Source organism: Mus pahari, chromosome 3 (genome assembly GCF_900095145.1).
Source record: "Mus pahari chromosome 3, PAHARI_EIJ_v1.1, whole genome shotgun sequence".
NCBI classification, from domain to species: domain Eukaryota; kingdom Metazoa; phylum Chordata; class Mammalia; order Rodentia; family Muridae; genus Mus; species Mus pahari.
Window position 1 is genome coordinate 133,933,371 of NC_034592.1, and position 27,141 is coordinate 133,960,511.

Genomic DNA, 27,141 nt, shown 5'->3' on the forward strand with positions numbered 1-27,141 from the left:
GGGGACGCTGCACTGGCTTTGGGACCCCTGCTGAACAGTCATGGCTGTTTTTGTAGCTACAGAATGGGCCAGAGAAGCCACTTTGAGATTACTTGAAAGAACTGGGATATTCTCCTTGTGCCAAGCAGGATGGGGACCCAAGATTGGAGGTTCTAGATCCTGTGCCTGATCACAGATGGTCAGAGAGGCCCCAGCCCTACGCAGCAGGGTCTGGTGGGGCTGAGTCTGTCTGTGCTGGGCGCTGTGGTGAGTTTCTCACCTACCCCAACACGCTCAGAGAAATGACACAGTACAAAGACACCAGGCTGAGGGGCGGTGTGCGTGTTCATGCTTTAATTCAGTGCTGTCTGCTACAGGCACAACTCTGTCTGAGTAAAGAGACAAAGGAGACTGAGAGTTATGACCCCTTCCCTCAGGGCTCCTCCTCTGTCCCCTGAAGTTTCTGTCAAGAGGATAGTCTAATGTGAGTGCGCAGTGGCCTGTTGACATTGTCACCTAGGTCAGAGGAGAGCTGTGAGGTCCCTGGGTGGAGACCCCTCAGTAGCCGTTGGCCCTAAAGCCTGGGATTTGTTGGCCTGTGCCCGGATAGGGGAAAAGGGTCTCAGTGAAAGCTATGTATGCTGCCTGCTTGGACAGATGGATCATGAACTCTGCTCAACGTTGCCTCTGTTCAGAAATCCTCACTGAGCCCTATCGGAGGGCTCCAGAACAAAGAAGCCACTACTTTAAGCCACTGGGCTCCAAGGGCCCAGTAGCTATAGAAGGTAGTTCCTGGGGACACTTCCTCAAGACCTTGTGTGCTCTGACTGGAGGCAGGGGAAAGGAGCACCCTTAACATTTTTGCTCCAGGAGCCAAGGGCAAGAGGGAAAATTGCAGCCTATGGGATGGGGAGAGCTTTGGGGATGAGCATCTAAGGGGAGCCTGGCCCAGTTCCACCTTGCTCTCAGCCCCCTTCTCCATATCTGGAACCAGCAGGCTGCTCAAGTGTCTACTTCCAAGCCTACCTCTTGGGATTGCACGGGCATTGCAACCCCTCTGTACGGCTATGGGACTCTGGGCTTATATAAACTTAAGGATAGGGCCATTACCCCAGCCTGCAGGGTTCACAGGTCATCCCGGGGCTGGGTCATGGGTTGCTCACTCCACTTGCTCTGGCAAGGAGCAGAGCCCTTCTGAGAGGCAGAATTCACGAAAGAGAGGACCTCTGCTGTAGGTGAGGTCCTCTGGTGATCACATAGGCAGGGTTAGGGGTCATAGCAGAAGCAGGGTGGTGGCCAGTTCCACTTGATGCCTCTACAAACCTGGACCCTTTTCAATGGCTTCTCCAGCAGCAGGTACAGGGTAGACCACAGTCCTAGCCCTGCCCAAGTCCACCAAACACGAGACACGACAAGAATGCCCAGACAGCAAGACATGGAACAGAGGGGCTGCAAAGTTGGAATAAATGCCAATGGTGAAAAATATATGGATTTTATGTTGTCAAATATAGTTCATACATTTATTTTCTCAGCAGAGCTTCGACTGTTGCTAGGGAGACATGTGGAGCTCCATGAGTGCACGGCGCAGGAGGCTGGGTCCGTGGCCAGTCCTGGCTTGGCTTTGGATCAGTTTTATCCCCTGTCTCTCCATGGTACCACCCCAGTGTCCTATGGGGCAGCCCCAGCAAGGCCTCAGGCATTTGGGTTTGGTTCAGCTGGGGTAGGGATGTTCCACCAAGGATGGCTGGTCTGAGGCCCCAGCCAAGGTGGGGGAGTTTTGGAGGCACAAAGCGCATGGCAGAGGGCTCTTGCCCTGATGGCTAGGCTGGCTGCCCACTCCCAGTGCATGCAGGTGCCCCTTTGGAGGGCACAGAGCGGAGGGGCAGAATTCATGAGTCAAGTGGTGGCCACTGGAGCAACAGTGAGGGCAAGCAACCTTAGCAGAGAACCACAGAGGATCCCACGCCAGAGGGTGAGATGCAGGGCTCTACCAGCTCCCTGGAGGTGAGCCAGTCAGGTAGGAATGACCTCTCTGGGAAGAGGAGGGAAGTAAGGAGCAGAGCATTTTCTCAGGCTGACTGGGCCTGGACCAGGAGCAGCACAAACAGGCTCCTACCACCTGGCCATGCCCGTACTTGGGAAGCACATTCAGGAGACCCTGCTTTGGCATAGACAGGCAGATGTTGTGGCCTCAGAAACCCATCTGGAGGTGCCCCCTGATGGCCATCTTCCTCTGGAGTCAGCTCCATGAGAGAAGCCCTCATCCCAGAAAGCAAGCAGCCTGGGGTTTCTGGGACGGGCAGGAAACTAAGTCCTTCAGGAAACGGAGTGCAAATGTAGTCAGGGCTTGGAGCCAAAGGAGCCTGGGTAAGTGGCCTCCGACTTTCCCAACTCACTGGGGTACCTCTAGGCTACAGATGCGGTGAACTCATCTCAGAAGGTGAAGGGCCCCTAGAGCTGCTAGCCTTGCCTTCTCTGGGCTGGCAGATTTGCCCAAGGGAAGCTGGGGCTCCCTCCACTCCCATGATGAGTGTGTTAGTGGTGATGGGCATTGGACATCTCACAAAGATCTAACACACCCAGAAAGCCAAGAGGACAGACAGACAGACACAGAACCTACCCTCCTGCCTGAGCTGGTCATTCCAGTTGGACCATACTTTTGCATATCAGGACAAGGAAGGAGAGCTGGAGCCTCGGTGGGACCAGGGAAGCCAGACCCTGCTGGGAGTGGCTCTCTGTATTCTGGGTCCTGGCTGCCTCCATTTGAGGAGGTAATACTGGTCTGGGAGCCCAAGGAAGAGAAGGCATGGGGTGGACCAGGTGATGGAAAGAATGGTTCAAAAGAGGGGAGGATCCTCAGATCAATACAGCCAGAGACTTTTTGAGCAGGGCCTGCCTTGTCTAAAGTCTGGGTGACAGAGGGGACAGAGGGGGGAAGCTCTTATCAGTTTCTCCCTCTTCAATTAGCCATCTTAACCTTTTCTCTCCAAGTTTTGGGACGCCTTTCTGAATCCCTGACACTATTGACATCTTGGGTGGGGGTGCTATTCCAGACCTGAAAGTATGTAAGAGGAAGCCAGAAGGGGATGGGTGTGGGGTTGAGGTGGGGGTGGGGCAGCAAATGGCATCCTACAATCAATGGTCAGGCTGCCAGAAGTAGGGAGCCAGCAGCTTCAGAGCTGGGAGCCACTGGCTGCGCTGGAGCTCGGCTGGCCCAGTGAGCGGCAGCTGATCCTACGGATGGAGTGCAAGGCCACCGTGCAGCAACCCCGAAGCAGGGAGCTGATGTTGTAAATGGGCTGGCCCTGACGCCGCTGGGAGCGGCAGAGCCAGGCCACTGTTGGCACAGCTGGCACCACCACAGCCAGCAGATCCACGATGTAGTGGCGGCTCCAGTAACTCTTGGGTTCCTTTTCGGTGGTGGCAGCGGCTGCCTCCTCCTCCTCCTCTTCCATGGGGCACACAACACTCACGGGCAGTCCGGGGTTAGAGTTGACTGCAGGCTGGTGTGTGGCTGGCCCACAGGTGATGGGCTCTGGGGCCTCAAGCTCGTCACCTACGGTTACCACCACGGCTGAGTCGGGGTCTCTGGGCCCTGAAGGGTGGGGATCCAGCTCTGAGTGCCTGTCTTTGAGGGCTGAACCGCACACCTGAGCCTGGCCCACTTTCTCCAGGATGGCGTTCAGGTCAGGCTGGTACTGCACAAAGTCTGTCTGGATGGCCCGCTCCTGCATGCAGCTGGCCTGCACACCAGCCTCCATGCCGCACAGCAGCTTCTCATAGGTATTGCTGGCAGGGAAGCGGGGGCCCAGGTTGAAGGAGCTGTGCAGTGAGGCTTCCTCGAGGCCACAGTCCACTCCCGATGACAGCAGGCTACTGGCCTCCAGGGCGTCCGTCCGACTCAGGGTGTCGTCGGCAGCCACATATCCACTATCAGCTCCATCCTCGGCAGAGGTGTTGGAGGGGTCCCCTGGCTGGCGGTCACCACAGACGGCTGGGTCGCTCAGCTTGGTGTAGGTGGAGCTGCGGGTGAGGGACCGTGCAGGGGACCCACCCGCTGACTCCCCGGTTCCTTCCTCCTTGGCGACTCCATTCTGGGCCACTTCCATGCTGTGCAACAGGGTCTCCAGCTTCTTGTTCTGGATGTTGATGTCCACAAAGTACTTCTGCAGCCCCTTGTCCTTGTCAATCAGGTTGTTCTTGACGGTGTCGATGACCTGCTTGAGCTGCCGGATCTCCTTGCGGGCCTCTTTCAGGGCCAGCTGCGCTTCTACGCGGTGGCACTCCTCCTCAATCCAGTCCTCCTGCATGCGGGACAGCTGCGTCTTAAGGTCATCGATCTCCGTGTCCCTGTAAGCAAAGGCAACATGACTGCTCATAGCCTGTCCTCCTGACCTGTCACTGCTACTGTGGAGAGGCAAGGAGATGTCACCAAGCACGGATGGCTGCTGATGTCTCTCATTTCATCCCACAGGGAGAGAAGTAATGGTGGATGGAGCCAGGGGTCAAAACAGGATAGTTTCCTTGGGGGGGGGGGAGGAACAGCAATAGGAGTCACGTCTCATCTCACCCATGAAGCCAAGTGCTGTCACATCGTCACCTCCTGCTATAAAAATGCAATAAAATCTTAATGCAAAACAACAAACATTAGGGAGGGATACAGTTTCCTACTGAAGCAGCTTGTGTTTTAAGTGGAGAGACCTTTGTCCCCTGACCCCCAGGGAAAGGATGGTGACATGTGACAAATGATAGCCTTTGCTGATGGTGGGTCAGCTGAATGTTTTACAGCATGCCTCTTTCAGAAAGAGTATAAAGTGGTATAAAGAGTGGTGAATGAGTCACAGGAGAGTGAGGAGAACTGGGTGGCTCTCTTGTATGCATGCTAGAAGGTTCTTTATATTTCCTGTCAAGAAGAAAAGCTGAAGGGATGGACGGGAAATACATGGTTACGGAGAGAAGGGCTACTCCAGCAAGCAGAACAACAGCAAGACTTCCACCCAGATATGCTAAGGCCCTTCAAGTCTCTCAGTCACAGACGGACCCAGGGGTGCTGAAGAGGGAATGGTTAGTGAGCCATGCCACAGTGATGAGAGCGAAAACCAGGGTGAGACTCAGTGGGCACTGGCTTCAAGCAGTGGGAAAGGATTTATGAGTCTAGCCGAGTAACCTAAGGCACCATAGATTTCCCACTCTGGAATAGGTTTCAGATGCCGAGCAGTATCCCCCAGGAGAGGCTGGCCACCCAATAGGATGTATCAGCAATGGACAGCTAGGAGGCAGTGACCTGAACTACCTGAGGGGCAACAGCAGGCAGATCAGCAGGCTGGCGTCCTAGGTCTTCCTCTTCTCCACTTCTCACACATGCCTGCCCTGGGAGGCGAGTCTAAGAAGGAGCTGGGTATGCTCAGCTTGGCTGCACCTCGCATCTCTCTCCTTGGAGCCAGCTAGACCTTGGGGTCAATGGCTTCCCAGTCCTGAGATGGCCTGGTGCTATAGGTGTAACATTTGAACCACGTCTTAAAGGAAGGAGTTGGTAAATACGAGATGGGAGAAGAGGCACCTCCAAGGGTTGGGGACACGATGTCCACAAGCACAGAGGAGTTTGAAGAGTGGATGGATACATGGTGGATGAAGAGTAGGAGGGGGAGGTTAGCATGAAAGTATGGCTGTTAAATAGCACCTGGAGGGTGTGAGGAGAAAGGCATTGTGCCAAGGATAGGCCTGTTGTGGGTAGCAGAGTGGTTAGGGATGATATGAGGGCAGCCACAGAAGGGCATTCTGCCAAACACAGGTGGGTGGTCAACATGCCGCTACTGGCCGGCCCAGACAGGAAGGCGGGAGATGGGCTACTGGTTCCTCATGGGCATCAGTGCAAACGGCCAGTTGAGTATGAGTGTCGGTTGTTAGGAAGAGGGTAGGAACTTGAAAAAGAAACCTTAGTTCAAAGGTGGCAGAGCCCAGCACTTGAAACCTGCTGAACTCTGAAAACCACAACAAACCCAGACTGAACTGGCTGCTTGGCAGAGGGTAGTCATACATGCTGTACTCTAATATGTCTAGGATCGATGAAGACAGGAAGATCAATGTGTGATCGGAGCTGGTGATCGGAGAGGAGCAGCTAGGGCTGGTGGATGATTGGAGAGGATGGAGAATGGTTGCTAAGGGGAACGGGGTGATAAAAAGAGGGATCAGATTGTGGCAATTGTGCCAACACGACCCACCCCCGAGGAGTTATGTTAGAGGGGCCAATTCTGTGCCATAGAGAATACTTTGGGCGAGGTGTGCTCTAAGGCCTCAGGAGAAGCAAAGAGAAGACACAGTGGGATGCCCAGCCTGAGCTCTGCCGTCTTACACTGTTTGGTCCAGCTCAGACCAGACACAGTTCAGAGGGCACTGGAGAAAGTGGGAAGAGGTGGGGGGAGGCCACCCTAGCATAGGGCTTTTGTTGCTCGTGACAGGACACTACATGCCATGCCGTCCTCCAACTTACACTCCTTCCTCAGTCGACTGAGTTCTGGGGCAACATACGTGTGCCATGGTGCTCAACCTTTGAAGCATGGCTGTGAAAGATGAAACCACCAGGAGTGGCAGCAATAAGTGTCTACAAGGACCTGGGAAAGAGCACCACTGGGCCTGAGGTCCTAGGAGACCTGCTCCAGGATAAGCAGGACGACGGCCTCAGCATCTGCCGACCGTCTATCATCTACAGGAAGGAAGCAGCATGAAGGGGGGCTTCTGGGCCTAGGTGATAAACGGAGCAAAGCTGTTCCTTCTCCTTCCCAGGCAATACCCCAGGGCCCTGCCTCTGCCGAGACTGGAGCTGCTGGGTGTCCCCAGGGCTTCCCGTGGCTGCCACTCACCGATCCTGGAGCCGGTCCTGTGTGTCCTTGAGCCGGGCCTTCAGGTGTCGGATGCAAACCTCCTTCTGCTGCAGTGGAGTCAGATACTGCTCTGGGGTGGGAGGCTTGATGCCGTGGTTGTCGCTGCATAGTGTGTACTTCATGGAGCGCCTGCAAGGGTGTGTCCATCAGAGGTATGGGATGAGGGGGCAGGCTGGGTGAGGGCGGGGGCCAGGGAGCAGGAGCCTCCAGCCTAAGTACATTCGGCTCAGCCTGTGCCACCAGCCCTCCTGGGCCTGCCTCGAGGCCACAGTGCAGAGACAGCCCTCTGCCAGGTGAGTTTAGTGAAGCTCTTCTGAGTGAAGAGCAGGATGGGAGACTCAAAGATTCCTCTGCTTAGGGAAGAAGGGACCTTGCTGAGGCTTGTGTGTGCTAAGTACTTTATGACACCATGTGTGGGCCCTCCCTGTAGCAGCAGACTCAGGGAAGCCTTTGTCCTGCAAACATACACTCACTTCAGAGAGGCTGGCTCAAACATGCAGGCTGCTCATCCTCAACAGGTACGTGGGAGAATGAGCAAGGGGCAAGGGCAGGTTCCAAGTGAGCCTGGAGAATGAGGACTCACTTGCACAGGACATGAACTCTCCTCCCTGCCGCTGAAAGCCTATCTAGCATACAGATGGGGATGGGAGGGCAGACAGATGTGAAGTCATAGCCATGTTTGCAGATACCCTAATGCACCCTCTTTACCTCCTTTGGGAACATACAGGTTTGCATTACATATGCACACTGGGAGGTCTGGCCACTCCTTCCTCTTAAGAAATTCGTGGTGTCTCAGGTACTGTGTACCTGCCTGTCCCCATGTGTGTATATACACCAATTTCATACTGCCTTCATAGGCAATTGCCTGGTCCAGGACACCAGCCATGTTTATACACTTGTGCTCCGGGACATGTGTGAGACACCTGTGAACAATGAGCAGCAGGGCCTTGAATGATAGCTGACTGGATGCCTTCTGCATCTGATACAGTATGTCATGCCACACCATTCTGGAGGAGCCTCTCCCCAGAAGGTCACTGGAGCCAGGACGGAGGGCTGGCCACTGCTTTCCTACAAAGGAGAACTCCCTGATTCAACAGACTATAGTCCAGACTGTTCCACCCACAGCTTCCTGGCTGCAGGATCTGTTCTTAGGAACCCTAGTTGGTTCTTGGTTTCAAACCCCAGGAGTGTTCCCACACATTGGAGACTCAGGCTGCAGCATAACACCCTGATGCTCCAGGGGCTGGGAGTTCTTAGGCGCAGGATAGACACTTCATAGGACTGGAAAGGGCAGGTCCTGTGGAGGCCCAATGTGGAAGTGGTCCCACTAAAGGCAGGTTTAAAGTTTCATGGAAGAAGCCTTGTAATATTTACTGTATACTGTAAAGTGAGAAGATGGCGATAGTAAGGGAGACTAGATCATACAGCCTCTCTTCTACTTGGCATGAACCTAGACCATAATTTAGCACATGCCACATCTGTAGCACATCTGCAGTGGTGGGTGCGTGGGCTTTCCCACCTAGGTCGAAGATCTCGTCAAAAGAGAAGCCATATAGCATCCTCCATTTAGATTGTAGCTGCCCTCCTGCCCTGCAAGGGATTTGATAGGTGGGCACAGACCTGGGATGAGTAGAGGGAGTCCTCAGCCTGGCATGAGGCAAGAGGTGAAGAAGCCAACATTAAACGACTAAGGAGGGGGTTACAGTCAAGAGGGGGCTTTGGTTCTCATTTGCTTTCATGGACATTTTTCCAAGATAACATTTAATACATGTTTATAGTCTCTATAGTCTCTCCCTCTCTCCACCTCTTCCCCTCCGTCTTTGTGGCGTGTACATTCAAACATAGAAGCATGTGATTATACATATCTCAGCAGAGAGCCTGGCTGCAGTGAAGCCCTTAGGTAATGTGTCCCATCCCCTAGAGGTAGCATTCTCCCATTTTGGGCAACAGGACATTTGTCTCCACAGGTACTGACTGGCCTGGGGTTTGAGACTGAGAGTCTCATATGGGAGATGTGTTATAAAACTGTGAGTAACAGAAAAGTCTGGAAGCTTCCAATTCCATGCATTTCAAGATGCAAATCGGAAGCCGGAGACTGGGCACATGTCTCACACATGACTTACCTACCATCCACACCTAAGTGGAAATACCCGAGATCCTTAGTGGCTCTGGGCATCACTGAACACAGATGACGTCTCTCTACTGAGAAGGGGGAGCTCGACTGTGGGACTGCAGTCAGAACACACCTCCCCTCGTGTCCATAACCCTCCAAGCCTCACTGTGGTCCAGGATATACAGGCAGGCTGCAAACTCATTCCCTGATATTTCTGGATTATTATGTCCATTTTATGGCAAAGAAAAAGTTGAGCCTTAGAGACAGGAAGTCAAATCCAAGGCCTGCAGCTCCCCAGAGCCTCCCACTTCCTCCTTGTATTCCAGTACCCAGGAAGCAGGACACCATATCAGCACCGGGTTCTCACATTCAGGGACCCATAGCATTTCTTTATCTGCCCTCCAGGTGACTCTGTATCTCAGGTGTCTGTCTACTATACCTAGACCATAATTTAGCACATGCCACATCTGCAGCACATCTGCATTTGCAAAGCCTGAGATAATGCCCATATGCATCTTGTCTTCTCTCCTTAGGGGTGGCATCATGGGGTGGGGGACAATACTAATCCTCTCTGAATTAACAGGACAGGTTGCTAGTACATCACATGGCCTAGTTCTAACAAACGAAGTCAGACAAAAATTCACAGGCAAATGTCCCTTCTCTGAGCAATGAACACAAAGGGGGCTATCTTTTTCTTTGCTGGCCAGAAGGCTGGTGGTACAGGAGCCATCCTGGGATAATTAGGATAAAAGATGTTCACATGGATGGTGGAGCAGGAAGAACAAAGACCTGTGATGTTTCAGGAGTTGCCCCCCTCTGCTCCTGCCTCAATATCTCGTTTGTTCATGCCCATCTTTCTGACAGGAACCAAAGCTCAGAGGGGAGATGTGAGCTGTCCTAGGCCAGTAAGCGTGCTGGAGGAGCACGGTGCCATTTCCCCATCTCCTGGGTACCATGTTCCCAGGCAGCCTGGCCAGGCTGGAAGGAGGAGCTGGTTACCTCGGTGTGGGGCTGCTGTCACTGCCCTTGCAGGAGCCAGAGTTGCTGCTGCTGCTGAGGGAAGAGGTGCCGTAGGCGTCCCGCACACTCACAGGTGGAGAGGTGCGCCTGGAGGCGGGGAGAAGAGGCAGCTGCTCATTCTGGCTGGCGGGCAGCTGTGGGCACTGGGCGAACACTGCCAGGCCGCTACGGCCTAAAGTGCCCCCGCTTCGGGTTCATCACAGGGAAGAAAGGCAGTGGGGAGGGGAACACACACACACAGAGAGACAAGGGTGACAGAACAGACAGTGGAAATCAAGATGGAAACCAGAAGGTGGCTGACCCTCCTAGATCCCCAGGGTCAAGAACAGAGGCTAGACAAGGCTGTGAACAAACGGTGGGTCCCAGGGTCTCTCGGTTCAGGGAGGGCTATCCATGCATGAGCTGAAACAGAGGGGAGGAGAGTGGGCCAGACAGGAAGCGACTGGAGGAGGGCCCCAGTGAAAGGGCCAAAGGGAGAAACTATGGCCTGCAGGGATGGTAACGGCAGGGCTGGTGCTGATGGGAACCTTTAGATAACTGTTCTATCCACCGTGTCATATTTGGGTCTTTAAATAGTTCCTGGAGGTGGCATGGATCACCCAGCCTATTTTAAGGATGGGAAAACTGAGGGCATAATTGGCTTAAAGGCACGCTACAAGTCTGCTGCACACACACTGCGAGACAAAGCCCAAGGCTTTCCGAATCCGAAGCCCAGGCTGTAGACAAGGGAGAAACTCACCTGCGAGATCCGGCAGAGGCTCGTCTACTTCCCTGCAGGGACATGGCCATGAGGCTGCGGGTCCTGGTTAGCGGCGGAATGGGCGGTGTTCCCGGGGCTGAGGAAAGAGGGCGGGTTGTGGGGGGCGTTGGGAGGGCAGGGCCGGGCCATGTCATCCTCTCACTGGGGCCACTGCCTGGCATGGCTTCTCCTCTTGCCCTTGAGACACGACACCCCAGAATCAAGCGAGGGCCTATAGGCTAGGCTGCAGGTGGCTGCCTCCACCAGTGAATTCAGTGGGGGCTTGGCACAGGCTGCTAACCCCAGTTTAAAGTCTCAGTCCTCAGAGCTTCAGGGGGGCTAGAAGTCTCAGTTCAGCCCCAGATCTTCCAGGTCACAGTGAAGGTGCCCAGAGGGCTGAAGACCCTGTCACAGTCAGACAAGGACCCTCCTGTCCACCAGTGCAGCACAAAGGATCTTCTAATCTATCAGCAAAGCCTGCTTCTCCCCAGGTCCCTGCCCCTCAGATCCTGCCTCCCACATCCAGTCCTCCCTCTTTGGCAGGGGCTGCAGGTCGAAGGACTCCTGGTGTAGGAGTAGGAGCCCCAGAATAGGCCGGGCTGGTCTCGCTGACCATCGCCTTCCCAGTTGGCACGTGGTTCGGGGCTTCCTGGCTACAAAGGAGACAAGACAGACGGACATACCAGCACACGTGTAGAAAGATAAATGGATACAGACAAAATAGGTCATTCCAAGATGTGCCACACACATGTGCATGCTCAGGCGCCTGCCCACAAAGCAGGACAAGCAGCCAGGCCCTCTGATTCCCATGCTGCATGCAGGCATGCCAGCTTCTGTCATATAAACATGCATGCTTATTTCGGCACATCCCAAGAACTTGAGCACATATTTGATGTATAGGAGGCCAAGGTCAAGAGAGTAAGAAGCCCTCCCTAGCTCCTGAGTGTTCTAAGCTAGGGTGGGTGGGTCTAGCAAGTACATTCACATGCCCAGGAGATTTGAGAAAAGGGGTGGGTGGACCCAGGCCTATTGACCCTGCTGCTGGGGTCTTTAGGATGTTCTATGCAGAAGAGACAAGTAGTGGCAGGGGACAGCTTTGCAGGGGTGTCTTTAGGGATAAGGGGGAGGGAAGAGACCCCATGCGGAGGGTTAGCTGTCTGGGATCAGGGCTACATTAGCATCAGGGTCAAGGGAGAGAAACCTAGGCTTTCTGCAGTCAGTGGCTAGTTTCGAGCCAGTCCGAGAGGTGGCAGCTCCAGACTCCACACTCAGGAAAGGGACTGTAGACAATAGCCTGGGAAAGCTTAGCTGAGAATGTCATGCCCTGGACTTCCGCCCATGCTGGAGGAAAAGCAGCTACCAAGCCAAGCCCCAGTGCACAGCGGCCCGTGCTACATGTGTTACGTACATCACGCCATTGATTTCTCCCAACAGCCCTATGAGGAAGTTCTGAGATTAGTCCCCTCTCATAGATAAGGAATCAGGGCCACTACGAGCAAAAGGACTTGCCCAAGTCACACCCCAGTGATGTGGCAGGACCAGTATTTGAAACAGACCAGCATCAGAGACTGAGATCTCAAACCCCAGAGTCCCTGACCCAGGGACCACCTCCTTCCACGTCAGGGCCCCCCAAGAGCCTGCTTCTCCTGGCCAGTAGCGGGACCATCCCCTGAGTGGACAAAGACACTACTCAGATGGCCAGTTTCCTGGCTGTGCTACAGAACACGGCCTGTTCCCCTAGAGGGCCTGGACACAGCCAGCATTGTCTACCCAGAGGTGTCAGGTGCTGGGCTGCAGGAGCCACTGACACCATGCCCGTCACCTGAGCTGCCCACCTAGCTTGGCACCACTTCCCCATCCACCAGTCTCAGTCACCCAAGCAGAGACTCTGGGAATAACGGCGGGCCCAGATCCCCCAGTCGAGTGTGTAGGCAAGTGCAAAGTGGGGGATCAGCGGACTGTACGCCTGTCTAGAGAGGCACACAGGGGTCCCTGTCTCCGGGGCACAGAAGGACATGGTGGGAGCAGCTAGAGTAGGATAGGTGGGGAGGGGGTGATGGTATCTGCTCAGGAGAGGACAAAGCTTGGAGGACTGCCTGCCACAGAGTGGTTCCCCTGTGGTCAGGTGACCTGCTAGTGGCTTTCTTTCATTTGCCTCTTTACTGCCTCTGTTCCCATCAACACTTTACTCTTGGCCTTAGGCGGGCTGTCAAGAGGGAGGAAGCACCTTCACAGGCCTCACCTCCCAGGACAGCTTCTGTACCACACCAGCTCGGGCGAGTGTGGCCACAGAGCCCAGGTGGAGCTCCAGGCCCAGGCCTCGGGAGGCGGGTGAGAGAGGCTTAGATGTGAACCGCATGTGGCCCTGGTACAATGTGAGCTTTGTCCCATCTGCCTCTGCTACTACCTTGCTTGGCAACCTGCTTCTCCCTCCTCTTGAGTTCTGTTTTCCTTCCTCCCTGGCTGCGGGTGGGAATGGAGTGGCATTTGTACCTGGACACAGCTAACAGTCTCCTGGGAGACCAGAACCAGCCATTAATTCAGGGCAGAGTAGAAGTGGCATTTCCCCTGCTGAGATGGGACCTCACAGGCAGGCAGAAGCCACCCAGGCCCACAGGGTACCTCCTCTTAGGATCCTGCTCAGAGGTCCCAGTGTGTGTCCTGTGTCTTCTTAACTCCTCCCTCTCATCATAGCCCGAGAGAGGAGGCATGTTGCCAAGGCAATCATTGCCATGTTGCCTGTTCAGCCTGGAGTCCCACAGGCCTGTCCCCAGGCAGCTGGAGGCAGCCACTTGGAATAGAAGGTGAAAGGAAACCCTAAGCCACGGGAGCACAGCCAACAATCTCTCCGTCCCTTCAACCCCAAGGGCACCCACCCCTCTTCACACCAGTGTCCCTGTTTCCCCATTGTGCACCCTCCATAGCAACCGCACAAACATCTGCTTCTTTGATTGGTCATCCCCATGCCCAGTGCTGCCTAAGGGCTTATAATGAGGAGCAAGAGCTGAAAGGATGCAGAAATAGGGCTGAACAGATCTGGGGTTGAATTCTGGCTCCTGTACTCTCTGAATGCGTGCCTCAGCAAGTCTGGCTACTGCTGAGATTCAATCTCTCATCCACGGTGAGTTGCACCTCCTTGCTGGGCACCATGAAAGTAACACGAAGCAGTGCATGCATAATGGCACGGATGGCTGCTCTGTCACAGAAGAGCCACTGAACAAACAGGACCAGACACTGGTCTGGAAGTAAATAATTGGAGTGTGATATGACCTTCAAAAAAGAAACACACCCAAGACATTTTAGTGGCCTCCAGAAGGTCAAGAAAAGCTTCTTCCAATCAGAAACGTGTGTTGGGTCTGGAGGGATGGGCAGGAGCCCACCAGGGGGGAGACCAGGCAGTGTGGCCAAACGCAGCCAGTAACTCAACAATCCAGCTGCTCAGAGGCGAGGATCAGTGAGTGAGGCCACATAGCCTGGTAAGCCAGGGTCGTGTCCAGTAGGCCACAGGGAGGAAGCATGGAGCTATCCCACAAAGGAGATGGGCACATCACATGTTCATTCGAGGAAGCCCTGGGAAGCCTGTTTGTAGGGAAAAGGACGGGACCAGAGGAAAGGAGACCAGGCAGGAAGCTGTAAAAACCTTCCAGGGGTGAATTCAGGAGGTCATGGGTCTGGGTTAGCATCAAGAATAACAGAGAAAGGACCTAGACCATGTTTGAAATCCCTCAGAAGTGCCTGGTTATTTGGAAACAAAGTGGGAAAAAAATCTTGGTGATCAAGCCCTTTCCACCTACAAGAGTCTCCTCCCTTTTCTTTTCCTCCTGAGTTAGTGTGTGTATGTGTGCTTGTGTGTACATGTGTATGTATGTGTACATAATGAGAGCTCTGCTTGTCAAAGCACGGCCATATCTCTGCTTGAGCTATTTGCCAGCCTACTGTATCCCAGCCCCCCGGTCTGTGTATTCAGCCTGTGCCCTGCAGCCTTCCTACAGGGACTGGCTCCCATCCCTTCCTGTCTTAGCCTCTTAGCTGAAGTTCCCTGGTGTATTTCATAGGAACAAACACAACCAACACACAGTTGTTCATAATACAATGGTTTAAAACCCTGTGCTAGATCATGTAGCTAGACCAGACGGTCTCTGGGGTATCTGGGTCCCACATTCTGATTTAGGGCTGTTTACAAAACAAGGGACTGGGATATGATTCTGTCTCTTCATTGACTATAGACTTCTGGGCTACAGTGTCCACAGCTGTAGGATTAGGAAGCTGCATCTCTTGGGAGAGCCTGGCATCTTACTTAATATGGGGAGCAGCCAGATGCTCAGGTCAGCCAGTGTTCTAAGTGAAAGTCCCAGAATATACCTTTGAAGGTATTTTTCCCCCCAAAGCATCAGCCATCTATGAAAGAAGAAAGCAACCCTGCAACCCCAGAGAACAGAACAGGCTGAGCTTATGACTCAGCCTCCAGCAGCTGTGCAAAGCCGAGCACAGCGACGAGAGCTTGGGAAGGATCCCATCTCTGCCAAGGCAGAGCCTGGACCATTCTTCCCTGGCAGATACAGCAACTTGTGCTCCTGGGATGCTAACGCAGAGATGCAAATGGAAACGGGCCTGGATGCTTGCCTGCAGCTACCCTCCAACCTCAGAACTTCAGGGCAGCTCCACTGAGGTGGTGGGCCAAACCATGCAGGCTTCAGGGTGGTCTCCTCCTCCCCCATCAGCAGACTTAAGTCCAGCCTTCCTGCACTTCAGCAGGCAGGAGTTGAGGGGGGGGCTAGGTCACCAGATCACTTCCTGTCTCTGGCACAAGCCACTCCCAGGACTGAAACCACTCAGCTAGGCCACTGGATTCTGTGTTCTCACTGTGGCAACCCCAGAACAGTGGCAGGACTGTTCCACAACTTGGCTAAATGCTGCAGGGGTTTCCAAGGTAACCAGGAAAGGCTTGAGGGCTGAGGCAGCTCCACAGGACTAGTCTCAGATGCCTCAGCAGTGGTTCCAAGCCTCCATCTACACACCACCTAAGAAACTTCGCTCTGGACTGCTAAGCAGGGTGGGCTCAGGCTTCCTCCTCCATTTCAGCCAGTGGGGTCCTTATATCGGGTCTTCTCACGGAAGGTGTGCTGATGAGTGACAGTGAGCACTGGGGATGAGGAATGCACCCTTCTGGGTGTGTCTGGGGGGAGCATTCCAGAGCAGAGGAACTAAAGGAAGAGGCTACCCTGAATGTGGGGGCTCCATTCCCTAGTCTGGGTCACAGAGCAGAAGAAAGAATAGAGTTCGTATATATAGTTACCCCCTCATTCTATCAGTCTGTCTGTCTCTCTTTCCCCTCTGTGAGGCTTCTGTGAGGCGAACAGCTATGCCCCTCTCCCATAGGCTAATCCTACTTAAACTATGTACAAAAACCCCCCTTTTCACTTTGCTGACCTGTTTCGTCACAAGGACAAAAACTGACTAGAAGGTCTGAAGGTGTGTGTGTGTGTGTGTATACATGTGCATTTGTGTATATGTGGAAGCCAGAGGCCAAGGCGGGGTGTCTTGTTCAATGGCTTATTTTCTGAGACAAGGTTTCTCACTAAACCTAAAACTCACCAGTTCATCTAGACTGTCTGGCCAACAAGCCCCGAGAATCCTTCTGTTTCAGCCTCCCAAGGGCTGAGATTACAGGTACCCACCATGCCAAACTGGGGATCCAAACTCAGGGTCTGAAGCTTGTTTGGTAAGTACTTTACAACTGAGACATCTCCTCTGGCCAGTAAGACCATTTTGGGCTGGGCGTGGTGGCGCATGCCTTTGATCCCAGCACTCGGGAGACAGAGGCAGGCAGATTTCTGAGTTCGAGGCCAGCCTGGTCTACAAAGTGAGCTCCAGGACAGCCAGGGCTATACAGAGAAACCCTGTCTCGAAACCCCCCCCCCCCAAAAAAAAAAACAAAAAACAAAAAAGAAAAGACCACTTTGAGTTTTTTGTTTGTTTTTAGAATTCCTTATTGTTTTTTTAATTAAAAAGATTTATTTTTATTATGTGTCTGAGTGTTTACACATATACATGTGTGTCACATGTGTGCCTGGTGCCCATGGGGGACAAAAGATGACTTTAGATCCCTTAGAATGTCATTACGAATGGTTGTGAAGCACAGTGTGGATACTGGAAACCAAACCCAGGGGAAGACCATTTTTTTAAAGAAGGATTTGGAGGCCGAGGATGTAGCCGAGGCTTACAGAGTATGTGAATGACCCTGGATTCAATCTCAAGTACTGCCTAATAGCCCCAAACAAGAGGGTTGTTTACAGGTTAAAATTTTGAGATACAAAATTTTCATATCCACCAGGATTACTATAAAAAAAAAAAACAAACAGGAAACAAGTCCTGTTATGAGCATGGAGAAACTCTCATGCGTGGCTGGCAGAAAATACAATAGCCACACTGCTATAGCAAACAGTTTGGGAGTCCTCACCAAGCTAACCAGGATGGCCCGTGAGCCTGTAATTCCACTGCTAGATAGATTTCCCAAGGAACAGAGCAGGCATTGAAATACCAGGCACAGGGTTGATGCAGGCAGCTTGCCGGTGAGAGATGATGCGTGCATGTGCTGCTGCACCAGGACTTCAGCCATCAGACGAAACAAGGTAGCAACAATGTGCCACCACAGGAATGAGCCCTGAAGACGCTGCGTTAAGTGTGAGAAGCCACCACGGGAGAGAGACCTGAAGACACTGCGTTAAGTGAGAGAAGCCAGATGCAAACACATAGACTGAACGAACAAGTGGGTTTACACAAAATACCCAACATGGGCAAATCCAGATGGACAGAAGCCACTGAGTGACTGCCAAGAAGAAATAAAGAGCAGCTGCCGACAGGAGCGGGGCTTCTTAAGGAAGGCAATGCAGATGCTTAGGGATTAGATAATGGGGCTGGTTACACAATTTCATGTAAGTACATTCTCGGGGTGGTGTATTTCTCAGATTTATGGACCATGAACTACATCTCAATTTTAAAATCCTATTCAAGATAAATCCACACAATCTCTATTTTAAGTGGAGAGTGGCCAAAGGATAGGCATGGTCCAGAAGGGAGAGGATGGTCCAGAATGCTGGGCAGTGGCAGCAGGGCAGAATGGAAAACCAGCTCTCGGCCCTCACCTGAGTCCAGAGGAGAGCACCGTACAGACTCTACTTCCAAGGAATTCTTCCTGTGCCCTCTCTCTCACCTGAGTAGGACTGCTCCTACTATTCTTATAAGCAAAGGAGACGTTCTATCCAGAGACCCCCGATCTTGCCTCTCTCTTGTCTCTTCTTGCAGCCTAGGAACAGTGCAGGCAGTACCCTGAGACCCTCAGGAGCTCTGAGCCACATCACTTGTCACTGGTGGTGATGTAGGGCCTGCCTCACATCTCTCAAGTCCAGCTGCTCCAAGCACTTGTGGTAGCCTCCTTTGTCCTTACTACCATGTTTGAGACCCAACCGAGGTAATAAGGAATGATAGGTAATCCTTCAGAAATCAGAATGCTTCTTTGCATTATTAACTCTTAATGGCATCTGTCCTTCTTTATAGACAATTTGTACACCTCTCAGAGAGTCTAATAAGGCACCAGATGATTCTGAAGTTACACCCTCTTCCAGGCCAGCTGCCCAGAGACAGTCACTAGGGCAACATCTGGCAGGCTTCCTACATAGGCAGGGAATAGTAGGCGAATCCTGGGTCCACTCCTTCTAATCCCAGTTGCTCCAGGATAGACCTTCTGCAGACACTAGGGAAAGGCATGTGAACAGAGGGGTCATGGTGCCAACTTCAGCTTGGTAGCCAACCTAGCAAATGACTCCTGGCAGATGGAGGCCCCCCAGCAGCCCTGCATATGTTTCCCCTGTGCTTCCTGACTGATAGAGCTGTCAAGCTCTGCAGCTCCTCTGCTGCCCCTCCTCCTCTTGAGCAGCACAGGAAGAGGATAATGATGGCATGCCATCCCTGGTTTCTCTCTCCTCTTTGGGCCTTGACTTTTAAGATCCTGGGTTCTCACCATTACTTATACCAGCACCTATCCCCAATACCAGAAAGGGGCTAATGTGGTCTCGGAAGCAGAGGACGGAAAATATCTAAGGGAGAACATCGCCACAAATAAATGAGAATCCAGCAAGAGCAGGTAACGTGTTTACAGTTACCCAGCAAGTGGGAGACAGTCTGGACTGGCAGCTGGATTCCAGCAAAAGGCCTTCTTCACCCATCCCTCCACCCATCCTCATTTAAAAGCAGGCCAAATTCAATAAGGAAAAAGGAGAGATTTTTCCAAAGGGGAAGCTTTAGGAGGAAAGCTGAGGGGTAAGACAAGTGTTCTACCAACTTTAAGGCAGGTCACACAAGACGAGACGGTGAGACTGAGGCCCAGAGGAGAGGGGACCACTAAGCTATGAGTACAGAGTGGTTTAACCCCAAGCTTCCACTGATGTAAACAAGACTTATGATCATTCTCCAATGAGGAACAGGTTCATGCTTTGGGAAAAAGAAAGACATCACTTAAGTGGGTGTTAAAGGAAGGATTTCTGCACAGGATTTGTTACAGGACTCCTTGGGAGTGGGCAGGGAGGAGCCAGAGAGAGAGAGAGAGAGAGGGTGAGGGAGGGAGAAAGAAGGTGGGGTGGAGGAAAGGTAATGCCAACCTTCAAGTGCTGTGTTTTGTTCATGGGGCCTGTGTCACAGGGACCAAAGGGATATGCAGACGTCAGAAGTTCTGCCTGGGACCACAGCCCCTTTGCATGGAGACAGCCCTCCATCAGTTACTGATTAGAGAGCCTCCCCCAGCTGGGAAAGCCAAACCAGGACTGACATACAAAAAAAAATCTTCCCGACTCTAGTCCAGTGGCTCTCACCCTTCCTAAAGCTGCAACCCTTTAATACAGTTCCTCATGTTGTGGTGACCCCCAAGCATAACATTATTTTTGTTGCTACTTCATAAGTGTAATTTTGCTACTGTAATGAATCATAAGTATCTGATGTGTGGAATATCTGATATGTGGCCTCTGTGAAAGCATCATTAGACACCCCAAAGGGGTCGCCACCCAGGGCTCTAGTTCACTGGTCACACTGTTAGCAGAAAAACCAAAGACGTGTGAAGCCCACAGGATGAGCAATGGCATCAAAAGGCATGACCCTGAAACACGGCCACCTCGTTCTGATCCCACCAGCATTCACGGTGTGCTGCTTCTCCTGGGAGCCACGTGTTCCTGAGGCCTGTGAGCTGAGCACAGAGGTGCGGCGTGGCTCACCCAAGCGTGCCCTGTGTTGCCCACGGGCCACGCCCCTCACTGCAGCCTCCTCCTTCCTCCTCTGTGCTTGCTCTTTGAAGCTGCCAGCTGCCCTGCCTGCTTAGCAGCTGGTCCCTGTCCAGCTGATTGCTGGTGGCATTTCCCACATCGAGCTGAAACCCTTCACCTCCAGGAAGCTCCCTGGCTTTTCCCAAGGCCCAGCATTGCCCAAGCTTGCTGGATGAGGGCCAGGCAGTAACAAACCCCTCTCCAGAAAAGCCTTTCCAGAGAAGCTGTCTTGTCTCTTGATTTAGTCAAAACAAGCATTTTCAAGATGCTTTTTAAGTGGAGAGTCTGCAAACACTCAGGCCCCACTTAGAAGTCTTTTGTCTCAGAAAGTTTTCACTCACAATTTAAACAGCATACTTCTGGGATCAAATGCAGCTGGGTTCAGGTTCCTAATGCCATTGAATCTAAGTCTCAGTTGCTTTTTCTGCAAATGGGGCTGATTACACTTGTAAATGGGATAGCAATGTTGAACAACATCGGCAATAATGCCTTCTCTGTGCTGCCAGAGCCCAGGCATAGTGGACTCCTGTCTATTCTCTTTATAACTATTTTAAAAATTTAATAATAATAACAATAATAATAATAATAATGTGCATGTGTGTGTCCATGGTCCAGTGTATACACATGTATGTGGAGGTTAGAGGTCAGCTTTGAGTGTAATTCCTCAGGAGCCATCTATCTTGTCTCTTGAGACAGAGTCTCTCTCGCTGGGGTCACAGGTCAGGCTAGGCTAGCCAATGAGGTTAGGCTAGGCTAGCCAATGAGCTGTTTCCAACTCTTCTGAGTTGGCCTTATGACTGTGTGTCACCACACTCAGCATTCCCAGAAGTTTCAAACTCTTGCTTTTTCAGCAAGCACTTTCAGGGCTGAGCTATCTCCAAATCCAACTCCCTCCAAACATTGTTTTTCCACCTTGGCTCTAGTTGTGGGGGTGGTATGTGCAAAGAAAAAGTCAAAAGAAAAAAAAAAAAACCAACCACAAGCCACTAACTGTCTAGCAAATGACAGCACCTCAGGACACTGCCTCTTGGGTGTAAGACAGCACTCCGAGCTTAGCATTCCCGAAAGCACAACTCTCGATCGTCTTCCCTCAGAGCTCTGTTTCTCAGAGGTTTTCCTGCTATTATCACCACCAGCAATCCCACTGCTCCAGCCACACACAGGTCCGCTCTGATGTGCTTCAGGGGAGCAGTGGCGCCCCTCCTTCCCTGCTCAGCATATCCAGAATCTAACACCTGCCAGAGCTGCCAGTGCCCATCCACGGGGTCAGCCACCACCAGCTGTCTCTGGATGCAGCAATCCTCTTAGCCCCTACAATCCCAGGGCAAGACAGGTCCCCTCAGAACAGGGATTGGATTGTGGCACCCTTTCAATGCCTCCCATCTAGGGAACTCTGGCTGATCTAAAGTCCTTTACATCCTTTTCTTTCCATCATCGACTGTCTTCATCCTCTGCTCCTGCTCCCCTCATTCACCATACCTTCTCAAGCTCTTCTACCTCAGGGCCTTTGCATGTGTCAATTCTACCCGGAAAGCTCCGCCCTCACACCTCTGTTCGGCACTCTCTCTCCCACGAAGGTGTGTCTCCCTAACGCACCTCATTTAATATGATACAAGCTCCTGTGGCCCAGCATCCCTCTCCCCTCTCACACTTCACCACTCTCTAGCATCCCCAGCAACCACTAACATACATATGCACTTATTTGTCTGTTATCATTATAAGCTCCAGGAAAGTATGGACAGGTGCCCGTCTTGTTCTGGACTGTGTTCCTAGGCCTTAAGCTAGTACCTACGCTCTGCCCAATGTCTGACAGACTTGCTGAATGATAAGTGTGTCTGCGCTTGCTTGAGATGATGTGAGCTTTTCGGCAATGAAGCAGCTCAGACTCTTCACCTGCACGACCACAGTTTCCTCTTGCTCAGTGCTTCACATCGTGGGTCATCTTTCCTTCAAGGCTGACTCTACTCCTTGGCAGAGACCTGACCACAAAACTAACAGGTGGATCTCAAGGACAAGAATGAAAACATCCTTTTTAAAGGCTGCTGCTTCCCCATGATGCTCTACAATCAATCTCTCCATCCACCCCCCACCCTCTGCAGTAGGGGAACTGTCTAGAACTCAGGACTTATTCCAGCTGCCCCTCCAAATTATTTCTTTCCATCTTGTGAAATTCCAATTGGTATACCAACAACCCCCAAAAGCCTGACACCAGCTCTCAGAGGAAGACCAACACCCAACATCTATGCTTGCTTTTCATTATTCACTGATTTTTACATTTTTAAAGTCACCTACTTGCTGATAATTATTTGTAGTCTCAAAATTAATAAAATTGTAATATCCAAAATTAATTTCAACTCTTCTCCAGTCATTCATGGACAGGTCTGAGTGACAGTTTGAGTTGCTAGATGCCATGTTCTTAGTTGACCACAAGGCAGTTTCTTAATTTTTCTACAAAAGAGATTTATTTTGTGTGAGTATTTTCGCCTACATGTATGTCTGCACACCGTGCACATGGAGGCCAGGAGAGGGCCCTGGCTCCCCTGGAGCTGGAGTTACAGATGGTTGTAAGTTACCTTGTGAGTGTTGGGAACTGAACCTGGGCCTCCGGAAGAATAGCCATTGCTTGTAACTACTGAGCTACTTCACCCCAACAAGGTGGCTTCCTGGTCAACCTCATCGACTGTAAGCACAGGAGCTAGTCAAGGTTTATGATTTGCAACACTTTTGCTCATGATTTCATGGTTGAAATGATTGCCCCAAGCTGTGTTAGATTACTATCGGATGTTTCTCTGCACAGGAAAGCTTTCTCACAAAGGAATACATTAGTCAGAAACACTTTACCCAGGGATGAACCACAGAGATGTTGGGTATGTGTCCTTGGATCTGAATCAACATGTATTAAATAAGATATATTCAGACAGAAACCCACATGAGACAAGGTTATGCGTGGGTGAAGATGTGATAGAGGCTGGCAGAAACCTAACCCTGTGACTCCTTTAGGCACAAAGGCTCAGTACTGTATAGTTTCTAGTTTGCTATAACTTTGTAAAATATAGTACCACAAATCTGACAGTCCAAACATAGCTGTGGTGGTTTAAATATGCTTGGCCCAGGGAGTGGCACTATTAGAGGTGTGGCCTTGTTGAAGGAAGTGTATCATTGTAGGTGTGGGCTTTGAGACCCTCCTCCTGGCTGCCTGGAAGCCAGTCTTCTGCTAGCTGCCTTTGGAACAAGAGGTAGAACTCTCAGCTCCTCCAGTGCCATGCCTGCCTGGATGCTGCCATGCTTCCCACCATAGTGATAATGGACTGAACCTCTGAACCTGTAAGCTAGCCCCAATTAAATGTTGTCTTTTATAAGAGTTGCCATGGCCATGGTGTCTGTTCACAACAATAAAACCCTAAGACAACAGCTAATTTTTTTTTCACAGATGTGCACATGATGGGTCTAGCTGTAGCTTGCATGTTCCAAAAGCAATGCCATTAGCACCAGCTCAGGGGTCCCTTGTGGTGCAAGAGCTCAGACTCCTTGGGATTCAAATCTCAGCCCAGGGTAGCTGTGTGCCCTCAGGCCAGTCCTCTCAGGGCCAATTTCCTTAACCGTTTCTAAGGTACACTACTGTTGTGACAATAAAGGTCAGTCCTGGCTTAGCACATGGAACATATCAGAGTTGGGGCAGAACTTCCAGTAAGTGGCAAACTAGCCTTTGAAGACTAAGTATTTGGCAGGAGCAAGTACTAGGGCCACACAGAACCAAACCCTTCCATTTTTTCCCCCTTAGCATGCTGGCTTTCCCACTCTTGCCTAGACCCTGCCATGCGCTGGCTTTATCAATGTCTGTCCATCATGAGTCTGACCCAGAGCGTCAGAGCCACAGGGTATTCAGATATTGGCATCCACCGCAGATCCAAACCTACACAGCAAGCAGTGCCATGCCACAGGTCACTTTGCTCTGCCTTGCATCTACCTGTACATGGTGAACATTGATAAATTAAGAGACTTCCCATTAATCTGAAAATCCATATTTCTAGCCTATTTGAACAAATCAAAGAGCTTACGTCTCTGTACACATCATATTCTAGAACGACAATGGAAGTTGAGGCTATGACGTGGCTCCTCCAGGACTCTGACAAGAGTTCTCCTGCTTGGTCTGGTTGTTTTCTTAGCTGCCTGGCAGAGTCAAAGTTTCTGTTCTCTTCTAGAGATATTATATAGGCAGAAGATCTAGGCTTGGGGTATAGGGCGGCACTTGTCCAAGTACCAAGGCCATCAGTGGTAAAGCTAGGATTCGAAGCCTACACTGTGGCAGAGGGCTGTGGTGCACAGTGGCCTAGGCTAGCCCGATAGTGCTCTTTTGGCTCTTGCCAGATGTTGGTGAAAATGCTGAATGGGGCTAAAAGGGAAATCCTGTTGGACAAGGCCACTGGGGATGCAGAGGAAACAGAATGCACCACTGACTGCAGCAGGCAAGAACCTTTCTTCTTCCCTGCAGCTGGTGCACACGATCCCCACTCTGTAAAACAGCCCGCCCTTCACTGGTTCTGTTGGCACTGGGCTCTGGTACACCCCTCTAACCTGCCTTTCCTAAGAGCACACAAGAGCATTGTCACAGGGACTCTGGTTTGGTGGGAAGAGAAAGTGAACTGTCCTAGGATAATACTGAGCTAGGAATGTGCCTCTCAGCAAAGGACTGGATATGAACCTTAGCTGCCCCTCCCTGCCAAGTGAGGCTCAACTGTGTAAATGTGTTTAGTGATGATGCCCACCAGGAGCCACACTATTGCTTAGTAGACACATTTACAGACCAAAGCCCTGGGTAACATCCCAGGGAGGTCCCATGGTGCAACAGGCTTTCTTTCCTTGGACTGGATCAATTTTATTTATTTATTTATTTATTTATTTATTTATTTATTTATTTATTTATTTATTTATTTTAGATCAGGTGTTGTGTGGCCCAGACCAGACCCAAATTTAATGTAACTGAGGCAACCTTGATTCCTCTCCCTCCACCTCATAAACACTGGGACCATAGGGGTGAGCCATCGTGGCTGAATCACTTTTAAGCTAAATATAGTAGTAAAAGTTGTATAGACCCTTTAAAAAGTCTTCTTCTCCCTCTAAACACACGTGTGTGTGTGTGTGTGTGTGTGTGTGTGTGTGTGTGTGTGTGTGTGTGTGTGTGTGTGTTTTGAGACAGAGTTTCCTATATGGCCTTGGCTGTCCGGGAATTCACTATGTAGACCATGCTGGCCTCAGACTCAGACCCACAGGATTCTGCCTCACAAGTACTGGGATTAAAGGTATGCACACACTACCTGCTGGCTAGCACACAGTAATTTTGTATTGTTATTGGTTTTGCATGGTTCTAACCATAGTGTGTGTGGGGTGTGTGTATCTTCATATCTTTTAAAATTTTAACATGGTTTAGGAATTGTCCATATGGTGCAGTCTTTTATAAAACGTGTTTTCTGGGGGCTGGAGAAATGACTCATCGGCTAAAGTACGTGTTGTGCAAGTGTGAAGAGCTGTTGGGATCTCCAGAATCCGTGTAAGAGCTGCATACAGCAATGTGAATCCGCAGTCCCTGTGCTCTTAGTGAGAAGGGAGGTAGAGCCAGGAAAATCCCTGGAAGCTAGAGGGCCAAACAGCTTGGCACAAGCAATTAAACACATGAAGGTGAGGGCTGACACACAGGGTTGTCCTCCACACAAGTGCTGGGGCATGGCTGTGCCTATACTCACACACGATCGTGCACTCCGCACCCACACCCATATTAACACAGACACAAATACCACAGTGCTTTATGGCTTGCGTAATCTTCCATCCCTGATCCATGATGGTTCACTTTCCCCTTCAGCTAAATACCAGTACTTTTTCATTATCCACGCCAGTGTAATTGCTATCTTTGTCTGTAGCTACTGTTCTGCATTTAGTGTTATCTCCTCATGATGGATCCCTGGGTGGATTCCAGGATCAAGGAGCCTGGATGTTCTGCCAGACAAACTGCTTTTTTCTTGGAGGATCAGGTTGCCAGCTGACTCCTCCCACCCATAACATCTGCACAGTGGCTGGATTTCCTGTGTGGTAAAGGCACTGTTCCTGACCACAGGCTTAAAAGGCAAAGTTAATCCCAGACAGAAGAGCCATTCGGTATAATTTTTGCTGTCTATTTTCCCTTGCGGCCAGTGTCTTCACACCCATGTGGCCAGAGGGAACAGTGTTTCTGCAGGCATTGGGAGCCCTTGAGGAGGGTTCTGAAGAACACATTGGAGCCTCCTGTGAAGCTACTCTTTTTTTTTTTTTAAATTTTTTATTAGATATTTTCTTTATTTACATTTCAAATGCTATCCCGAAAGTTTCCTATACCCTCCCTCCGCCCCTGCTCACGTACCCACCCACTCCCACTACTTGGCCCTGGCATTACCCTGTGCTGGGTCATATAACGTTTGCAAGACCAAGGGGCCTCTCTTCCCAATGATGGCCGATTAGGCCATCTTATGCTACATATGCAGCTAGAGACACAAGCTCAGGGGGTACTGGTTAGTTCATATTGTTGTTCCACCTACAGGNTTGCAGCCCCCTNCAGNTCCTTGGGTNCNTTCTCTAGCTCCTCCATNGGNGNCCCTGTGTTCCATNCAATAGCTGNCTGTGAGCANCCACTTCTGTGTTTGCCAGGCACTGGCATAGCCTCACAAGAGGCCGCAATATCAGGGTCCCTTCAGCAGAATCTTGCTGGCATGTGCATTAGTATCTGGATTTGGTGGCTGATGATGGGATGGGTCCCCAGATGGGGTAGTCTCTGGATAGTCCATCCTTTCATCTTAGCTCAAAATTTTGTCTTTGTACCTATATCCTTTCATGGGTATTAAGTGTGGGGTCAGCAGTTAATGTTCCAGAATGCTGTGGTGGCTGGGTACTGTGCAGTCACCTGCAGTAGGGACAGAGGGGCCGCAGAGAGCAAAGCTGGGGCCAGGAGGTATATGGGTGTAGGAATACTAGCAGGTTCAACGTCAGGTCAGGTTTAAATCATGGTAGGTGCCCTTGCACCAGAGGTGACGAAAGGCTCTAGTGGAGCAGGTAAGAGTCAGGTTAAGAGGG

At 51.3% G+C, this 27,141-nt stretch overlaps 1 protein-coding gene across 8 annotated transcripts in view; it reads right to left on the minus strand.

Annotated features, from left to right (window-relative positions):
• Positions 1-315: 315 nt before the first annotated feature.
• Snph (syntaphilin) overlaps positions 316-27,141 on the minus strand; it is a 42,560-nt gene continuing 15,734 nt past the window's right edge. For 2 of the 8 annotated variants that reach the window (XM_021193232.1, XM_029536672.1), the window contains 4 exons: positions 10,733-10,829; positions 9,973-10,179; positions 6,840-6,989; positions 316-4,329 (listed from right to left, as the gene is read on the minus strand). In XM_021193232.1, the coding sequence (XP_021048891.1) occupies positions 3,153-4,329; positions 6,840-6,989; positions 9,973-10,179; positions 10,733-10,782 (1,584 nt within the window). In that variant the 5' untranslated portion in view covers positions 10,783-10,829 and the 3' untranslated portion in view covers positions 316-3,152. Of the gene's footprint in view, positions 4,330-6,839; positions 6,990-9,972; positions 10,180-10,732; positions 11,463-12,140; positions 12,169-27,141 lie in introns of those variants that run through there. The other 6 variants (XM_029536671.1, XM_029536669.1, XM_021193234.1 and 3 more) reach the window with 6 other exon arrangements.